Source organism: Lactuca sativa, chromosome 4 (genome assembly GCF_002870075.4).
Source record: "Lactuca sativa cultivar Salinas chromosome 4, Lsat_Salinas_v11, whole genome shotgun sequence".
Classification (NCBI taxonomy): Eukaryota; Viridiplantae; Streptophyta; class Magnoliopsida; order Asterales; family Asteraceae; genus Lactuca; species Lactuca sativa.
In genome coordinates this window covers 81,124,181-81,145,004 of record NC_056626.2, presented here as the reverse complement: position 1 = coordinate 81,145,004, position 20,824 = coordinate 81,124,181, and the positions used below count along the sequence as shown (strand labels likewise).

At 40.7% G+C, this 20,824-nt stretch overlaps 1 protein-coding gene across 1 annotated transcript; it reads left to right on the top strand.

Moving 5' to 3' along the window:
* Positions 1 to 437: 437 nt before the first annotated feature.
* LOC111884320 (GDSL esterase/lipase At5g45960) lies at positions 438 to 5,327 on the top strand. The gene is made up of 5 exons (XM_023880632.3): positions 438 to 897; positions 1,033 to 1,163; positions 1,930 to 2,163; positions 4,571 to 4,838; positions 4,928 to 5,327. Exons 1-5 carry the CDS (start codon positions 603 to 605, stop codon positions 5,119 to 5,121), a joined length of 1,122 nt encoding a protein of 373 aa, XP_023736400.1. The 5' UTR covers positions 438 to 602; the 3' UTR covers positions 5,122 to 5,327.
* Positions 5,328 to 20,824: the final 15,497 nt, after the last annotated feature.

The window sequence follows — 20,824 nt, the reverse complement described above, 5'->3', positions numbered from 1 at the left end:
TGAACAATCCGATTTACAAAAAGGAACCCACAATTCTTTATTAATTCACCAATTTTTTGGTTTTAAAGTGGGAAAATAATCGACAGCTAGCAAAGTTTGGTTTCCAACTATATCAACTTAAAGATGATAATAAATGCTTGCATGTATGATTGATTGGTGATATGTGATTTATTAATATAAAAACATCAATGATCTAGTATCTAGAAAATGAATATTAAAAAAAAAAAAAAAAAAAAAAAAAAAAAACGTAAATTTATAATCAAGGCCCGATCTTTTTTTTTTTTTTTTTTTTTTAATGTAGAAAGTGATTATGATTTATCAGAAAATGTCCATTACTGTTTTCATATAAGACAAAATCATTTACACTTTAGACACTTTTTGTTGGATCACGTTGCAACATTGTTATACATATATGTATAGCCTTATACCGTCAAATATATATTGTCGCATATATACACATATGGTTATGTCTTTTCAACTACGTACGGGAAGTCAAACCAACCATACTTGGAAGAGTATTTTAAGAAAGCATGTCAAGGTAACCATCTCAACGTCTATGATTTGAAGTCATATCTACTCTCCTTGAATCCCTCTCCAAAAAAATGACGTTTTCTCCGGCCTTAACTTTTTCTTTAAAGATTACACTAGTTTTCTTAGTCCAAATTCTTTTGATCCTTGTATCCAATGCTAAACCACAAGATCTTACCGTGAAAACGTCTACTCAAGACCACAAGGTTTCTGCTATTTTGGTGTTCGGAGACTCCACTTCTGATCCTGGAAACAACAACTACATTCTGACCCCTTTCAAGGGCAATTTCCCACCTTATGGGAGAGATTTTGCAAACCAAAAAGCAACAGGGAGGTTTACCAATGGATTGCTAACTAGTGACCTTATTGGTAATTTTCATTTCTTTACTGTCTTTCTTTGTATTCATACGTGAATCTAGCTATGGAATTAAGTTTTATGATATGGGATTTGGTTGCATAGAAAAGATATATGTTAATTAGTTGTGGCGTTTGGATAATGTGTAGGTAGGTATCTTGGTGTAAAAGATAATGTGCCTCCTTATCTGGATCCTTCACTTACCATTCATGATCTGATGACTGGAGTTAGTTTTGCTTCTGCTGCATCCGGATTTGACCCTCTTACACCAACGATAAGCGTCTCTCTCTCTCTCTCTCTCTCTCTCTCTCTCTCTCTCTCTCTCTCTCTCTCTCTCTCTCTCTCTCTCTCTCTCACACACACACACACACACACACACACACACACACACACACACACACACACACACACACACACACACACACACACACACACACGTACACACAAAATCATGATGCCAACGTAAAAATTCTTTCACTTATTTGAAATAACAGTAAAAAAAGGTACATTTCTATTGTAAATGATATTCATTTTTATACATAATTTAATGATAAAGCTTATGTTTGGGAGAAAACGGATATTAAAACTGTTAAGAAAAATGTGCATTTAGAGTTTTTATGAACTTGTTTTTAATAAAACTCGAATTGTTATAAAGTTTCATTTGAAAATACAAGGTTAAATTTTTTATTTTTAATAAAAAAAACTTATAATCCAAATTAATCCAGTCCAATTAACCAAACTTACACATGAATTGGTGTTGCCAAAAATACGTAAAAAGGACCAAAAGCCAGTCAAATCCAGATTACCCTTGTTTTGCCAAACATACGATAAAATAGAAAAAAAAAAAAGTTTTTATGTTGAATATAAGATTTTAATTTTACAAAAAGTATGGTATTTATCATTCGTAAATTTCCTAAAATTTACAAAATTATTACAAAGAAAATAATGAAGGAATTAATTTATCCTAATATATTGTGCATATGGAAATAATTTTTGATATATATGCAACTATGTGTTATATTTTGATTGTGAATTTGAATTTTCAGAACGTGATCCCCATGCATGTGCAATTAGAATATTTTAGAGAGTATAAAGTACGATTGACTGCAAAGCTTGGGGTATTGAGAGCAAAAGAAATTGTAAACAACGCTTTGTATATTGTGAGCGCGGGTACAAACGATTTTGTTGTGAATTATTTCACACTTCCGGTTAGAAGACATGAATACACTCTCCCCGGTTACATGGACTTCCTCCTCAACAAACACTTGGAATTCGTGCAGGTTTGCTATATTATTATTCACAATGCTATATATAATTATGGAGTTGCATGTGGTTTTATAGAATAGTCAAACATTAAAAAGAAGAAGAATTATCAACATATATAATTAAAAACCATCACTGAATCATAATAATAAAAGTGATAATATAAAATATGTTTTACTACATGTGTTGGATGGAAGGTGTGCATGCATGATATGATATGATTAATTATATATGTGGTCCTAGAGTTTTAGGGGTGCATCAAATACGATTGATCAGCCTAGCTATGGGGCCTTTCAGGGTTTTAGTCCTTCAAAGTGATCCAACTACCTTGCAACCCAACATTTAATTATATGTTTGTTTTTCAGGGCTTTAATCCTTCAAAGTAACATTGTTTTGAGACATGTGTTTAATTATATATCAAATGATCATTAAAATGGGTTTGGTAAATATAAGGCAAGGTAATCAAATTACTTAGGTACGATTTGGTGGTTGTAGTCATTTGAATAGGAGGGAATTAGAATTCCTATATTTGATTCCAAACAAATAATTGGATTCTTAAATAGTTAAATGAGTCCATCTCGACGGACGGAAATTCATTCGAGATGGAATTAAAATGTAATTTAAAAAGAAAAATTCAAACATAAAAATATTATATTTTTAACACTACATATAAAAATCTTCCACCACCACCATCATCACCCCCTCATCTACACCTGACAATTCGTGTATTCCTGTCATGAAAACGTGTCAGCCACGAATTTGACACGATACAATTACACAATAGGAAATAAGTTTTATCTCAATTTTCAAGATGTATTTTTGTCGTGTTCTGTTTCTCACAGATTCGTATATTCGTGTCTGGAAATAAAATGTCTACTCACCACCTCACCTACCACCACCACCGTCATCATCAGCACCACCCACAACCATCACCATTATCACCACCACCACCTCACCCACCGTCACAACCACCACCATCACCCATCCACACTACCTATCACCATCATTTACTATGTTTATAATTTATATAATATATCTTTGCATAAAAATTAAAAAATAAATTAAAATTAAAAAAAAATAACAATTATTTCATTTTACATTATTGCAATTACATTTTCTACTAACCACGTAATATGAAATTCAATTACAATTCTAAATTACAGCTCCAAACAATATGAAATTCAATTACAATTCCAAAGTACAATTGTTTAATATATTCTAATTTCTTCTGAAAAATTTTTTGAAACCTAATGCTATCTTAGAGTTCTTTCCGATTTAATTCCGCTCGGTGTATTTTTTGTTTTTTTTTTAATTTATTTTATTATTATTTTTTTTATATATATTAGCCAAAAAAGATAATGCTAAAAGAAATACATAAATCGGCCAAAGGTTATTTCTTATGGGTTTTATATGAGAGCCAAAGATTATTACATGACCTTTTACGTTTTATTTCTTATTAAGTTGATCGTTGATGTTAAAATATTCTCCTTAGAAATTAAGTATTTTGCTTACAAAATAACGCTGATGTTACACATTTGATAAGAAATTAAAAACATCAAGCGTTGACACTGAGTTTTTGGAAGCGTTTAGAAGCTTCTAGCTTTTAGCTTTTGACAAAACACTCTAGTTTAAATAAAAAGTTTCGTTTGTTGTATGAGCATTTAGCTTTTAGTTTAAACAAAACGTTAAATCTAAAAGCTACTTCATATAGCGTTTAACAAAACGCTACTGAATTTTTGAAATTAAATACCATAATTACCCTTAAAAATATATTTATATATTTATTTATTGTTAATCAATTGTCCTTTCATGTAATTTTATATATTTCACAAGCTACTAGCTATTTTTGCCAAACACTTATATAACAAATAAAATTTACAGCTTCCCGCTGCCAGCTAACTGCTAATCTCTTCCAATTAACAACTACTTTTGCCAAACACACCCCAAAATTTGTCTAGTTAGGACAAATATAGTAAAAGATCGATTATTCTCTATATTGAACAAGACCAACTACCATAATAAACCATAATTAACTATAAACAGGTAAGAATAAACATATGGTCCCATAATTAATGATTAACATTCAAGAAATCAAGGGCTCTATCACCAAACGTAATAAATAAATAAATAATTCCTACCTAAAACCTAGATCAAGGATATATATATGTTCATTTCTTATTTAAAAGACTCGACTAATCATCATATTGTACTGGGTTTTCACTCAAAAGAAATACCACAACGTAGAGTGACAAGACTACGTACATTAATTAACACTATTAAATTATATCAGTTTAACCGTTCAAAAAAAATTATATCAATTTAAAGCTATATAGTAAGGTCTATCTTAATAAGAAAAATCATAAAAAAGGAACCTTATTAAAAAGATTACAAACTTTTTTCTCTTATAATTTGTTATCCGATTAGGGGTTGTTGGATGAAGGAGCTCGCAAAATTGGAGTTGCTGGATTGCCTCCAATGGGTTGCTTGCCAATTGTCATCACTCTTTTCTCTGAAGATGCAGTTTTGGATCGTGGTTGTATTGATTACTTCTCATCAGTGGGCAGGACTTACAATTCCATGCTCCAATCAGGACTAAACATCATGCAATTCAACAATGCGCACCAAGGTGGTCGAATCACCTATTTTGATACTTATTCACCCTTATATGACGTAGTTGCAGGTCATAAATATGGTAAGTTCATTTCCTTTTATCGAGATAATCAAGCTTCTTTGTTCTATATAATAAATCATCTTCCTTATCATGTGTGTGTGTGTTTTCAGGGTTCAAAGAAGTTCAGCTTGGATGTTGTGGGACTGGCTTATTAGAAACGACATTCCTATGCAATCCTAAGTCAAACATATGCCCAGATGCGTCTAAGTATGTTTTTTGGGACTCGATACACCCAACGCAAGAGATGTATAAAATTGTTTTCGAATCTCTTCAACCTACCATTGACTACATGATCAAGGACTAAACTAATATATACTAAATTTAAAGCTATATATACATAGTGGTATAAGACTGTGATACATACAGCTTTTCATTATTCAAGATTAAACCATGTTAAAATGATGTATTTGCTTATTTGTTTTGCTCCCAAACATATAATCAAAATGTATAATCATGTATCCTTATTCATTTATCCAAATAAACTAGACACGCGATTTAATGCTCATGGAAGGGAATATGAGTATGTACCTAGCCTACTCAATTTAATGAATATATTATATACACATGTGGATGTCCGGTACCATTCATGAGGAAACAAAATTATATATATCTACTTGCGTTCCAAAATTATTGTCCAACGATAAAAAATACACAGATTAAGAAAACATTAATTACCACTAATTTTATATATAATAAAATGACAGTTTTGTCTTTTCTTTGCATTTAATGTTTCATTAAATGTTTAACTGATTAAATAATAATAAGAGGTATTTTGATAAAAATGTAATTTATTTTTATAAATGAATTATTATTTTAGGACAAACCAAAAAGAAAATATGGACTATAATTTTGGAACGGAGGTAGTATATATATATATATATATATATATATATATATATATATATATATATATATATATATATATATATATATATATATAGAGAGAGAGAGAGAGAGAGAGAGTTCAATTGAGGAAAAAAAGATCGAAATGAGGGATGAATCTTGGTAATCATTTCGAATTTGTCGCTTAAGCGCTCCAGTGTACTGGGCGACGGAGCAGATCATATTCATATTTAAATACGTGTGTTTGTGTGTTTGTGTGTTTGTATGTATATATGTGTATGTGTGTGTGTGTGTGTGTGTATATATATATATATATATATATATATATATATATATATATATATATATATGAATAATTGTATTCATATATGAATAAGTATAAATGAAATGATTATTCATATATGAATATATGGTGGCAGCAGTTGTTGGCGAAGGTGGCAATGGTTGGTGGTGGACTCATATATGAATACACTTATATTTATATTCATATATGAATATCCCCCCCCCCCCCCCCCCAATTATAGGGTTCGACATCCCTATCAAACACATCGACCCGTTCCCTAACTCTGATACCATTTATAACATCCCCTTTAGTACATACCATAATATTGTCCACTTTAGGCTCCCAGCACGAAAACTTTCAAGGGGTCACCCATCCTTGAATTGCTCTCGTTCAGACACGTTTAACTTCATAGTTCTTATGAGATTTGCTACCCTCAAGGATTTAAAATGTGTTGTGACATGGTAGGTGTAACATCCGGATTCCCGGGTATTATTTTATTCTTTTATATTTTTGGGTGTTATGAGGAGACTCGGCGAGTTGGAGCCTAAACTCACCGAGTATGGTCGTCATTTCGTATGCGGGTTCGTGTCTGGACTTGGTGAGTCCAAGGGTGGACTCGACGAGTCCACGCTGTTTAGTGAAACCCTAATTTCCAAGGTTTGGGACCTATTTAAAGGCCCTTATGGCCGTCATTTGTGGCCATCAACCCCCAAAGAGAAACCCTAAGAGATCTAGAGCATTTGTGAGGAAGGAGAGGCCATTCTTGATCCTTTTGTGGGTGTTTTTGCAAGAAGGAAGTGATCAAGGCAAGAGGAGGCTGAAGGAGGTGCAATTTTGGTGGTTTTTGAGCTCATGGAGATTGTATTGAGGTATTATTCTCGGACCCTCTTCAGTTTTGGTGTTGATTCTTAGTGTTAGGGTTTTCTAACCCTTTTAGAGGTTAATTAAGTGGAGTATTTGGTCCCTTCTCGAGTTTGTGTTCTGGATCTGGACCCACAGAGGTCCACAGGCCTTAATCTTTGGAGCTTTATGAGTTATTATGGGAGCCATGAGCTTAGGATGTCATTTTTGGGGCTAAATCACCATTTTGGACCATTTAGATGTTATACATGTGCCAAGGTCCGAACTTTACGTGATTGTCATGCTTAGGGAGGCCAGATCTATGATTGTATGGAACGGATCTGACCTCAGGAGTTGTATAGAGTTTGTGCATGGCATGAACTCGTCGAGTCCGAAGAACAGACTCGACGAGTAGTATGAAGATTGCCCGTTAATCACTCGGTGAGTGGACTTGTCGAGTTGGGGAATAACTCAGTGAGTCAGGGAGAGTCAGGGGGACTGAGTTCAAGTGGAACTCGCCGAGTTGTTCTTGAGACTCGGCGAGTTGATTCGGTGTGGCCTCGCGATTCATGCCAGGTGGAACTCATCGAGTCAGGGGAAGAACTCGACGTTCCAAGAGAGGGATTAAGAGAGTCAGTGGACACATGTGGACTCGCCGAGTCGCCCTAGTGCACTCGACGAGTCGGGTCAAAGTTTGACCGTTGACCTTGTTGACTTTTAGGGTTGAGTACAGTTGTATTTATGAGAGTATTTACTTTGTGTGATTAGGCGGAGGCTAGATCACATTTCTACCGAGTCAGATATTTACCGAGACACTGAGATGAGTCTCCTCACTATACGTTACCTAGAGTGGTAGATTGTGTGGACCAGAGGGTCTTATGTGTTATGTATGAGATTATGTGCTATGTGTTATGTGTATGTTGTATGATGTTATAGACCGGACCGAAGGGTCCAACGATACAGACCGGGCCGGAGGGCCCAACGAGCTATGACCAGACCAGAGGGTCCAACATGCTACGGGACTGGAGGGTCCCGCTGAGACACATCGACCGGAGGGTCGTATTATAGCCTCGAGTGGCGTATGTGTTGTATGTTGTATTTTGGGGAACTCACTAAGCATTTATGCTTACAGTTGTTGTGTGATGTGTTTCAGGTACCAGTGATGAACGCGGGAAGGCGCCGGCATGATTCGTACACACTTGTGGAGTTTATGTTTTGGATTTTGGGGAGATGTTTTGTGATAATAACATTTGATACAATATGTTTTGATGTTATTTTGTGAGTAAATGAATGTTTTAAAAATGAAAATTTGTTTTGAAAATTTGCGTTGTTACAGTAGGTATCCACAACCCCTATAAGGAAATGTTTCATTCTCATTCTCAGCGTACACAACGTATGCCCAACGTACTACCCCATTGTCTAAAAATACCAAAATGCCACTATGGTTCATTTTGCACTCTTTCATATACTCAGGGGGGGACTAAAATGCAATATGTATTCATACATAGGGTTAAAATTAAAAATACCTCAACATTAAGATGTTACAACTCTCCCCCACTTGAACTAGACTTCGTCCGCGAAGTCGGCCGTCGCGAACAACTCAGGATAATGCTCCCGCATCTCTGCCTCCGGCTCCCAAGTCCACTCGGAGCCTTTACGTTGTTGCCACTGAACCTTTGCCAAAGGTATCTCCTTGTTGCGCAGGATTTTCATCTTTTTTCCCACTATCGCTACCAGCCTCTCAATATAATTTAGGCGTTCATCGACCTGAATATCATCCAAAAGGACCACGGCCTTTGATATTGCCATATTTATACATACTTTTAGGCAATATTTGAATACATTTTGATTAGCATTTTGTTTTTTTGCATAGATAAATGGTACTTATAAGATTAAATTACACTTTGCAGCCAGAAGAAGCCATCTTGAAGAATAAGGACTGAAGCAACAAAGATTGGAACTTTGGGGGTTAAAAGCTTAAAAGATAATTTCAGCTAAAAAAAATGTTCTCACGACATGAGGTCTGAAGGCTCACGACCTGAGCATGATGATTCTAGAAGATAAACACCCTGAAGCAAGAATTTGTGCTGGATACGGATTACTATCGAGCTCACGACATGAGATACCTTGCTCATGACGTGAGGAGAGTCAATTTGGAAAATTATATATATCCTTAATCCTCACGATTTGAGGAGGTTGGTTGGATATTAGAAGTTCCAGAAGTCCTTTTTCAGAGGAATAAAAGCCAAAAACTTGGTAATAACACCAAGGAAGAAGAAGAGTGATAAAAACTTTATTCTAATTTGGTACAATTTACTATGTCTTTATTAGGTGAGATTGATTGTTTATTTGTTGTTATGAGTAGCTAAATCTAGTTGCTTCTGTTAGTTAGATGAAGCTAGAACTCATGGTTTGGTTATATTAATATATACTTTTCTTGTTGGTTTGGCTTGTGTGTGATTGTTATACCTAGCATGGTTAATTTAATATTAGATTGCTTTAAATTCATATTCTATGTAGTTTAGTGACCATTAATCTACATGAATTTGATTACCTGGTAATTTAGTGAGCAGTAGATTATTAGAGCTAAAATTGAACCAATCTTTTATATGTAGTTAAAGTATTGAATTTGGATGTGCTAGTGAACTCAGATTATGATCATAATTGTGTTTGTTAATTTAATCTTACATAACTCCAATCATATCTAATAATTGATTATGTGTTAAATTATGTATGACCATGCATAGGACTACATGAATTAATTAAATATTAGTAAATTGGGACTTGAATTGCTATAATTGGTAACCAACGGGAATTGTCATAATTTATAGCTAAACCATTGAGGGAAAGTGGATTCGAACTAACATAAATGTTTTTAATAATTGATTGAATAGTTGTTGAGAATTTAAGTTTGTCTAAACTTGCAAAATTAGATAAAAACCAATTAACTTTTGCTAGAATTTTAGGTTAATTTAATAGTAAGTAGGTTAAATAATTATTCTCGTTCTCTGTGTTCAATACCCGACTTTTGTGCTCTACTATTTGCGAAAGGGTACAACACTGCCCTGGTTCGAATAACTAGTATAATAGTAGGTAAAATTAGGTGTAGCTATTTGCACGCATTAGCCTCATCGTCCTACACACACTTCCGTAACTACGAAACATGGAAAGTGTTGTGAATTTGACTGGCCTTACTCGGCAAATCTAACCGGCAGGTTACTCTACCCTGGCGATCACACGGAACGGTCCAAAATGCCGGGACCCTAATTTTCCCCTCTTCCTGAAGTGTATCACACCCTTCCATGGTGAGACCTTCAGTAGTACCATATTACCGTCCTGAAATTTCAACTCCAATTAGCACCGGTCGGCATAACTCTTCTGTCGACTCTGAGTTGTCTGCAGTCTCTGCCTGATCTGCTGAATAAGCTCCATGGTCTAAAGGACTACTTCAGCACTTCCCATGACTTTGTGACCAACCTCTCCCCAACACATTAGGGTAATACATCTTCGATCATACAAGAGCTCAAAAGGCGGGGCAACAATGTTGGAGTGATAGTTGTTGTTGTAGGAAAACTCCGCAAGAGGTAGGTAGGTATCCCAACTCCCACCAAAATCTATGACATAAGCCCGCAACATATCCTCAAGTGGCTGGATGGTCTGCTCACTCTGACCATCGGTTTGCGGATGATAAGCAATAATGAAATGAAGCCTCATGCCCAGTTCCTCATGGAAATTCTGCCAGAATCGGGAAGCAAACTCAACATCTCGGTCTTATACGATGGAGATCGGAATCCCATGACGAGCACTAATTTGCCGAACATATACATAAACCAACTTTTCAGTCGAGGAGCTCTCCCGGGTGGCCAAAAAGTGGGCACTCTTGGTCAATCGATCCACGATGACCCATATAACATCAAATCCCTTGGTAGTCTTTAGTAACTTGGTATTAAATACCATGGTGATCTGTTCCCACTCCCACATGGGAACCTCAAAGGGTTGCAGCTTGTCATGTGGTCTCTGATGCTCGGCCTTGACTATCCTATAGGTCAAGCACCTCTCAACATACCATCTTATCTCCTTCTTTATACATGACCACCAATAACGTAGTCTCAAATCCCGATACATCTTGGTGGCTCCTAAGTGTATCGAAAAGCGAGACTTATGAGCCTCCTCCAAAATCATCTGTTTGATCCCACCAGAAACTGGAACCTAAACCCGACCACACCGGGTCAACAATCCCTGACTATCGGTGACAAACCTATCGATCTCACCCCTGATCCTCTCCTGTTTCTAGTTTTCCTTCCTAACTCCTTCAGCTTGTGCCCCTCTGACCAAATCCAAAAGTGAGGAATCAATGGATATCCTCATACACATCTCTCTAGCTGAAGATCCTGCCGACTTGTGGCTTAAAGAATCTGTGACTACATTTGCTTTACTCGGATGGTAAAGGATCTCGCAGTCATAATCCTTGACTACGTCAAACCACCTGCACTGCCTCATGTTCAGGTTCAGTTGGTCCATAAGATATCGCAAACTCTTATGATCCGTGTAAATGGTATAAAGGACCTCATATAGGTAATGTCTCAAAATCTTGAGGGCAAACACCACTACCCCCAACTCCAGGTCATGAGTAGGATATCGTGCCTCATGCGGATTCAACTGCCGAGAAGCATACACAATCACTCGTCCCCTTTGCATAAGAATCGCCCCCAAACCAGTGATGGATGCATCACAAAATACCATGCAATCCTCGACACCCTCCGAAAGGGTCAATACTAGGGCCTCACATAACCCCTAACGCAGTGTCTCAAATGTCGTCTGCTGTTCAGGTCCCCATCAGAAATCTACTCCCTTCCTCGTCAGACGAGTGAGGTGTACAACAATCTTGGAGAAAGTCTTGATAAATCCCCGGTAATATCCTGCCAAACCCAAGAAACTCCTGATCTCTGAGGGAGATTTCGGAATCTCCCACTGCATCACAACCTCGATCTTCGTCAGATTGACCAAAGTCCCGTTTTTGTTAACGATATGTCCCATGAACTGGACCTCTCGTAACCAAAACTCACACTTCAAGAACTTGGCATACAATCGTTCTCGCATCAACACTCCCAAAAGCTCTCGAAGGTGCTCCTCATGTTGCTCTCTAGTCTTGGAATACACCAAGATATCATCAATGAACACAATAACTTATCGATCGAGTATAGACATGGATACCCAATTCATCAAATCCATAAACACTACAGGCGCATTGGTGAGCCCAAATGACATCACCACGAACTCGTAATTCCTATAACGAGTCTGAAACACGGTCTTTTGCACATCCTCCTCTCTCACCCTCACCTGATGATACCCCAACCTCAAGTCGATCTTGAAAACCAAGAAGCACCCTACAACTGATCAAAGAGGTCATTAATTTGCGGAAAGGGATAAAGGTTCTTCACCGTCAACTTATTCAACTCTCAGTAATCAATGCACATCCGGTGTGAACCATCCTTCTTCTTGACGAACAATATCGGTGCTCCCCACGGCGAACTGTTCAGTCTGATGAACTGCTTGCCTAACAACCCCTGAAGTTGAGAGGACAACTCTTGCATCTCGGGTGGTGCCAAGCAGCACGATGCCTTGGCAATCGGAGTCGCACCTGGCACCAGGTCAATCCTGAAATCAACCTGCCTCTTGGGAGGCACACCGGATAACTCCTCTAGAAACACAATAGCAAACTCCTTGAAAACTGGCACATCTGAAACCGAGACCTACTCCCCCACCCGAGTATGAACCACATAGGCAAGATAACCCATACTGTAACGCCCCGTCTCTGGTATGTTGCTTCCATGATATTGTTTAAGAGGTTTTCTTGAGGGACTCGGCGAGTCTATAGCCCGACTCGCCGAGTAGGGACGGGATTTCGAGCACGTGTTAGTCGGCGACTCGACGAGTCCATATTCGGGACTCGGCGAGTCTGCCTGCCTGGAAGAAACCCTAAATCCCCGGGTTGCACCCTATTTAAACAACCTTATGAGCCCCAAACTCGCCTCCTTCACCCTCAGAGAGCTGTGAGAAAACCCTAATCCATCCTTTGAGTGATTTAGGTGTTTTTGTGTGGATTTTGAAGGCTTGAAGAGGAAAAAGAAGAAAGGAACAAGGAGAAGAGGTGTAGAGCAAAGATCCAAGGGCAAATCAGAGTTCATTGAGGTATTCTTCGGATTTCCTTCTGTTTTATGCTTTAAACCTCCATTAGAACACTTCTAGGGCTAGTTTGAGGTATTTTCCAAACCCTATAGTTGTATGGATGCCTTAATAGGTCGAGATATCCTTAGATCTGTTCATTTAGGAGTTGTAGAGCTCGGATCTATTGCCTTTTTGAAGATACTTTGCATGAGAACTCTAGATCTAGCCTTTATTATGCTTTTTGAGCCATTTTATCTTCATGGATGCATATGGGCACGTAAAGATAGAATATTTACGTGCTAATCGAGTTAAGGGAGCCCATATCTATAAGTTTTATACCCTGGATTCAAGCAGAATCGAGTTTAGAGTGACTGCATGCAAGCGACTCGGCGAGTTGGAAGAACGACTCGGCGAGTCGAGTCGCGAGTCCCCGATTTTCCCTGTTTGAGTGATGCCGAGTGGGGACCAGTGAGTAGTAGAGTGGACTCAGCGAGTTGGAGGTCAGACTAAGTAATGGAGGGACTCGGCGAGTTGTTCATACAACTCGGCGAGTCCAAGGCAATCTTCTTAGCTCGAAGAACAACTCGTCGAGTTGTTCATACGACTCGTCGAGTCGGATGCAGATTGCCTGAGTTTTAGATTCGAAAGGGAACTCGTCGAGTTGATGCCATACTCGACGAGTAGCAGCGAGTAGGGTTGAGAAGTGAGAATAGGGACTCGGCGAGTCAGGTCAACTATAGGTTGACTTTGACCATGAGAGTTGACTTTGACCAAGGGTAAAAGAGTCATTTTACCCCAGTGCAGTGATTAACATTTGATTGAGTGTGTTATGGATTTGTAGCCGGGGAGATACTGGAGCAGCAGCAGTTAGCTTCCAGAGCCATACACACAGCAGCCAGTTCATGAGGTGAGTTTTCTTCCAATAGGAACGGGTCTACGGCCACAATGTCGGCCCGTTTAGTTAGTAGCAGTTCCGGACTTCAGTCCGAAGCAGCAGTTCAGTATGCTTGAGGTCTATGTGATTCGAGCATGTTTGTGTGTTATATGTTCCGGACTTCGGCCCGATGCAGTATGCAGTATATGTGTTTATATTAGTTGATATGTGTTATGCTATGCCATGATCAGTCAGTTCCGGACTTCAGTCCGATGCAGCCAGTTCCGGACTTGGGTCTGATGTAGTCAGTTCCGGACTTCGGTCCGATGCAGTCAGTTCCGGACTTCGGTCCGATGCAGTCAGTTCCGGACTTCATTCTAATGCAGCCAGTTCCGGACTTCGGTCCGATACAGTTAGTTCCGGACTTCGGTCCGATGCAGTCAGTTCCGGACTTCGGTCCGATGCAGCTAGTTTCGGACTTCGGTCCGATGCAGTGGGCAAGGCCCAGTATGTGCTTTATATGTATTGTATGGTATGTGGTAGTTTGGGGGGGGGGAGCTCACTAAGCTTCGTGTTTACAGTCTCAGTTTTGGTTTCAGGTACTTCCGCAAGCAAAGGGAAGAGCTCGGGATGATGGCATCGCACACACCACAGCTTCAGTTTTTTTGTCCTGGGAGTTGATACAGTTTTCTTAGATATGTTTTGATACAGTTGTGACTCAGTTTTCTCACAGTATTTTGGTATGGTTTGAGATACATAGTGTATGGTTTTATCATATGATACTCAGTTTCATGGTTTTGTTATAATAAAAATCGAAAATTTTCGGGTCGTATTTTTTTGGGTCGTTTCACATACACCCATGTTGAATATACTACCGACCCCTAGCCGTCGAACAAAATCCTGATCCTATCCTGATACCCTTTTCATAGATGACCAGTTCTCCCCACTTGGGGTTTGAACTATCACTCGTTGACCCTCGCAATCGATCACAACACCAAACCTACTTAGTCAATCCATTCCCACTATCACACATACATCCCCCATGGGGATAGAGATCAAATCATTCGGACAAGGCACTCCAAAGATCTCCAATACATAACCTTGATACACTCTGGATGCAGAACCCCCATGTTCGTTAACGATAGAAACCCGCAACGGACACTCCAACTCGCTAAGGGTCATACCAAAATCCCTACTAAAAGATCGAGACACAAAGGACCGATCACGCCAGAGTCAAATAACACAAGTGTAGGCAAAGAATTCACTAAGAACGTCCCTATCAGAAACATAAACATAAGCATACCATGATATAACTAATAGAATAATAAATAGAAATATACCAGTAATGACGTCTAGCGTTGGCTTAGCCTCCTTGGAAGTGAGCTAAAAAGCACGACCATGAGCCCTCGGGGGCTCTGCCCTACCCTACCATCCATCGGTGATCCTCATAGTGGCTAGCGCCGTGGCCTGTGCTGGCTTGGTGGCGAGCAATAGACAATTAACCTTCACATAGCCAACCTGATCATAATCGTATCAAATCCTGGTGCTCGGTACTGGGGTCGACTTGCGACAATCCATCACAAAGTTCCCATCTTTGTCACATTTGTGGCATCCAAAAGTAGATCGACAAGGACCCTTACGAACCTTTCCGCACTTTCCACAAGTATGTCCCCTCTGACTCCCAGATCTCATGTCAACGGCCTTGAACCGCTTCGCCGCAGGTTGCGACTGCACTAGAGCCTGCCTCTACTCCCTCGTCTGGAGCTCCGACTCAATCTCCCACCGCCTAGCGGCCTCCTATAACTCAACAAGTGTACCATAGCGATGTGTAGACACAAACTGGCAGATGCCCATCTTGAGCATACTCAAGTACCAGGTCATCTGATCTTGCTCAGAAGAAGAAAACTCAAGGCAAAACAACACTCTCTTAGTGAACATCTTAGTGATCTCTTTCACCGACTCCGTCCCCCGCCTCAGGTCTAGATACTCTTGGGCTAATCTCTCTCTCTTTCTCTCCCCCTTCTTTCTCCCTCTTGCTCTCTCTCTCTCTCTCTCTCTATATATATATATATATATATATATATATATATCAACCAAAGGAACGTATCTCGAGCGGAACATATCAGATAACTGCTCCCATGATATAGCAACTCTCTGCTCCAGAGTGTATGAACCAATGACCAACCTCCACCAATCCTTCGCTCCAGACCGAAGAAGATTCAGAGCGCACTTGACCTTCTGGTCAGTTGGGCAGGAGCTAGTAAAGAAACATCCCTCAACGTCAAACAACCACCTCATAGCAATGATCGAATCCTGTACCCCATCAAACATCAGGGTCTTCGTATTCTCGAAGTCCCGATACTGGAAGGCTCTCCCCCCACCAATCCCTACAACATCAACAATCGTGGTGGTTGTAGTATCAACAGCCTCAGAAAGTGCAGTGTATCAGTCATCAAAGAACTCCATCATAACGATCTTGATAAACACAAAAAACTCTGGTATCTGCCCGCGGACAATAGACACAACCTCAACATGAATCATCTCCCTAACCTAATCCTCCGACAACACTGGCCTATCCTGACCATTCGCTCCTGCTCCTGATCCAAACCCTGAGTCAAATCGCCTCGTAACCACCATACTGAAAATAAACCATAAAATATCAGATGAGGTGCGTATCATACCATAGGAACCATTCCTCAACAAAACCATAGGGGTTGTGACCTCCCTACTGCGCGTACGGGTCCTGTGCTTCCAGTAGTACGGGCCCATACAACCTTCCACACCTACCCGTATTTGTCCCATAAGATCATCACAACAAACCTAACAACACACATTCAGATACGCGTACATCCTATTCTTACTTCCTAGAGAAAGGCTAAACATCCATCAACTAGTCGGCTGGCCCCACATAACTCATCCATTGTAACATTCATAAAGTTATTGAAAATTTTAAACTTTTTAAAACAATTACAAAACCATCATTTATCACAAATTGTTTTGAAAATAAGTTTCATAACAGAGAAATCCCAAAAATCATAAAACAAGACATGAGGAGGTGCACGATCACGCCTTCGTCCTCCTGCGATCTTCTGAGGTACCTAAAACATAATCTAAATTGTGAGCCCAAAGATTAGTGAGGTCCCCATAAATACCAATACATAAAAAATAACACAAATATAATAATAGCATGTAATGGGTCCACAACTTTACAAACTGGATTACCCCTGAGCCCACAACATAAGTCTGGCTTGCCCCACGACCCCACAAATTATGTTTGGCTTTCTCCCAAGCCCGATCAGTAAACAGATCGAATACCGTTAAGCCCTCAATACGAGTCTGACATGCCATGCCCGACCCTCAGCTCGTATCTGGAATGCTCATGAGTCCTCAGTATAAGTCTGACATGCCCTCACTGGCCCTCAACTTATATTTGGCGTACTCCAGGGTTTGTTGGCTACAAAACAAAGCAATACTACCTTAACCCATCCACACAATATGTCAACATATAACAGATAATATCATAAACAAATAAACAAATAATTCACTTGTAGTCCTATAGATCTACTAGACTAGCATATCAAAACTAACATGCACATCTATATCATACTCGACATAAAAGCAATATCAGGTTATCAAACCAATGGGTTGAACTTGGTGCCTTCGACCTGAAAGTATAGTAAGGAAGACTCGCCTCACAATATCGAGCTGAAGTGAAACCTCCGAATGCTGACTCACCGAAAATCCCGAACTATCATAATAAACAAACACCCAATCAACAATTGGGATACCACTCTTGAGTAAGGGCCCAAACATAGGGTAATTATCTATTTACCCTTTCCTCAATTGTTCCAAGGCCCAAGTCCAAATCTTAGATAAAAAAGGCCTAACTTACTTCAAAGCCCAAGATTGGCCCAATTTTCAAAATTGGGCCCAAACCCCTTATTGGGCCTCACCCAAAGATCTTGTAACGACCCAATTTTCATGACCAAAAATTTCATTTTAAAACATTACTTTTAGAAAATATAAAAGGCTAAAACATTGTCTGATCAAAATATCACACCAGTGAACCGTGTCAAAAACCAATTCATACATTTAATTAAAATATCAGAGTACAAATCCCAGTGAAGCTCGTAATGCGGAAATCGGAGAGTGTGTGCGTGACGTGCCGCTACCGTGCCGGCTCCTTTCCCCTAGCTGAGGAGGTACCTGAAACCAAACTGAAAACTGTAAGCACAAGGCTTAGTTAGTTCCCCCATAATACCACATACCATGCAACATATAACAATCATTATTCAGCTAGGAGTTACGGGCCTTGCCCACACTCGGGAAGATACAGGCCCTACCCACACTTCGCTAGCCGGGAGATACGGGCCTCGCCCACACTTGTGAAGATACGGGCCCTGCCCACACTTCGCTATCTGGGAGATACGGGCCCTGCCCACACTCCGACCTCGGAGAGATACGGGCCCTGCCCACACTCAACCACCAACCCATAACATACAAGTATCACACAGACAACAAGTATAAGCAATTCTATCATGTTAACACATATATCATACTTAACTACAACAGAGATACGGGCTCGGCCCACACTCTAGTACTAGCATCTCGTCTACACGGGTCGGCCTTGGTGCCTTAGACCCGTTCCTACTAAAAGGAAACTCACCTCGAAATAGTTGCTGGTCTGTGTGGGAACTGATCACCTACTACTGCTGCTGCTGCTCCGGAACCCTCCGGCTGCAATTCCCACAATATACTCAATCAAACACTGCTCACTGACCTTGGGTAAAATGACCATTTTACCCCTGACCTTGCCCTAACTCAAAGTCAGAGTCAACTTTCAGTTGACCTCGACTCGCCGAGTTGGCTTTCCGACTCGCCGAGTCCCTACGCAAACGACTGCCCTGAATCCCGATCCTACCCGTCGAGTTAGGCGACGACTCGACGGGTTCGCCTTCATGACCAATATTCAAGTCCTTCATCCTACTCGCCGAGTTGTATGAACAACTCGTCGAGTCCATCTTCATCCGAAGAACACTCATGCTAAGACTCGCCGAGTTGTATGAACAACTCGTCGAGTCTGTTCTTGATCTAAGGAGATTGCCTTGAACTCGCCGAGTCAGGGCATTGACTCGCCGAGTACCTCCATAGATGGGTTAAGCTTCCGACTCACTGAGTCACACCCTGTGACTCATTGCCCACTCGACACTACAAAAAGGGGGACAAACTCGAAGACTCGCGAGCAGACTCGTCGAGTCACATGAACGACTCGCCGAGTCGTTGCCATGCACTCCTAAAATATACCGATTTGCTCGATTCCAGTCCATGCCATTCATAGATCTGGACTCCTAGGACACGAATCACACGTAAAGTTTCCAACTTTACGTGTGGATATTCACCAATATGGATTTTAGGGCTCAAAATGTCTCAAAAGGGTAGATCTAGGGCTAACAAGCCACATGGGGCCAAAAAGCTAACAGATCTGAGCTCCTGGAGCTCAATCTTGCATAGATCCAAAGGCCAAACGCCTTATTACGACATATAATGCACATACAAACTTGGGGAGATGACCAAGAAGGACCCAAATGAAGTTTTAAGCATAGAATCAAGGGGAAAACGGGTTATACCTCAAAGGAACTGCTGGAAGGACACAAATAATGCTTGGATGGCTTCCCTTCTTCTGGATCTACTTCCTTCCTCTTTCAAAGCCTTCAAAAACACACCCACTAACCTCAAACTCTCAAAGAAATAGCTTAGAACGAGAGATACAGGGCTTTAAGGGTCCGTGGGGGCCGGCTTGGGGCTGATAAGTCCTTTAAATAGGGTGCAAACTCCTGAAACTTAGGGTTTCATCCAACAGCTGTGACTCGCCGAGTCCAGGATATGGACTCGTCGAGTCACCAACTTAAACGTGTCCCGGGTCCCGCATCCACTTGGCGAGTCGGACCTATGACTCGCCGAGTCCAAGGCAAAAAGAAAGGAAATACTCAATAACATTTATGTACCAGGAACCGGGTGCTACAAATCTCCCCCACTTATTTTAGACTTCGTCCTCGAAGTCTGCTGCTCGATCCTGAAACAGCTCGGGATAATGCTCCATCATCTCGTCTACCGGCTCCCAAGTCCACTCCGAACCCTTGCGATGCTGCCATTGCACCTTCACTAGCTCCACCCTCTTGTTCCTCAAATCCTTCGACTTCCTGTCGAGGATTGCGACTGGGCGCTTAATGTAGTTCAGGCTGTCATCAACCTGAATATCCTTCAAAGGTACTACTGCAGAATCGTCCACTAGGCACTTTCGCAACTGCGAAACATGGAAAGTGTTGTGGATCTGGCTAAGCTCGGTTGGCAGATCCAGCCTATATGCTACCTTGCCCACCCGGGCTAAGACCCTGAACGGTCCGATGAATCGCGGGCCCAACTTGCCCCGCTTCCTGAATCGGATGACGCCTTTCCACGGCGACACCTTCAGGAGAACCATATCCCCGACCTGGAACTCTAAATCGGATCGACGCTTGTCGGCATAACTTTTCTGCCGACTCTGAGCAGTCTGAAGCCTGCTCCGGACCTGCTGGATCCTCTCAGTCGTCTTGAGCACCACTTCGGTGCTTCCCATGACTCTCTGGCCAACCTCACCCCAGCATATCGGGGTCCTACACCTCCGTCCGTACAACATCTCGAAGGGAGGGCGGTCGATACTCGCGTGATAGCTGTTGTTGTAGGAGAACTCGGCCAGGGGAAGATAGGTATCCCAGCTACCACCGAAATCTAGCACGCACGCCCGCAGCATATCCTCCAGAGTCTGGATGGTCCGCTCGCTCTGCCCATCCGTCTGCGGGTGAAAGGCAGTGCTAAAATGCAGACGAGTGCCCAACTCGTCATGGAATCTCTTCCAAAACCTGGAAGTAAAACGCACATCCCTGTCCGAGATCACCGATACCGGCACCCCATGTCGTGCCACAATCTCCCTGATATAGATGTCGGCCAATTTCTCGGCCG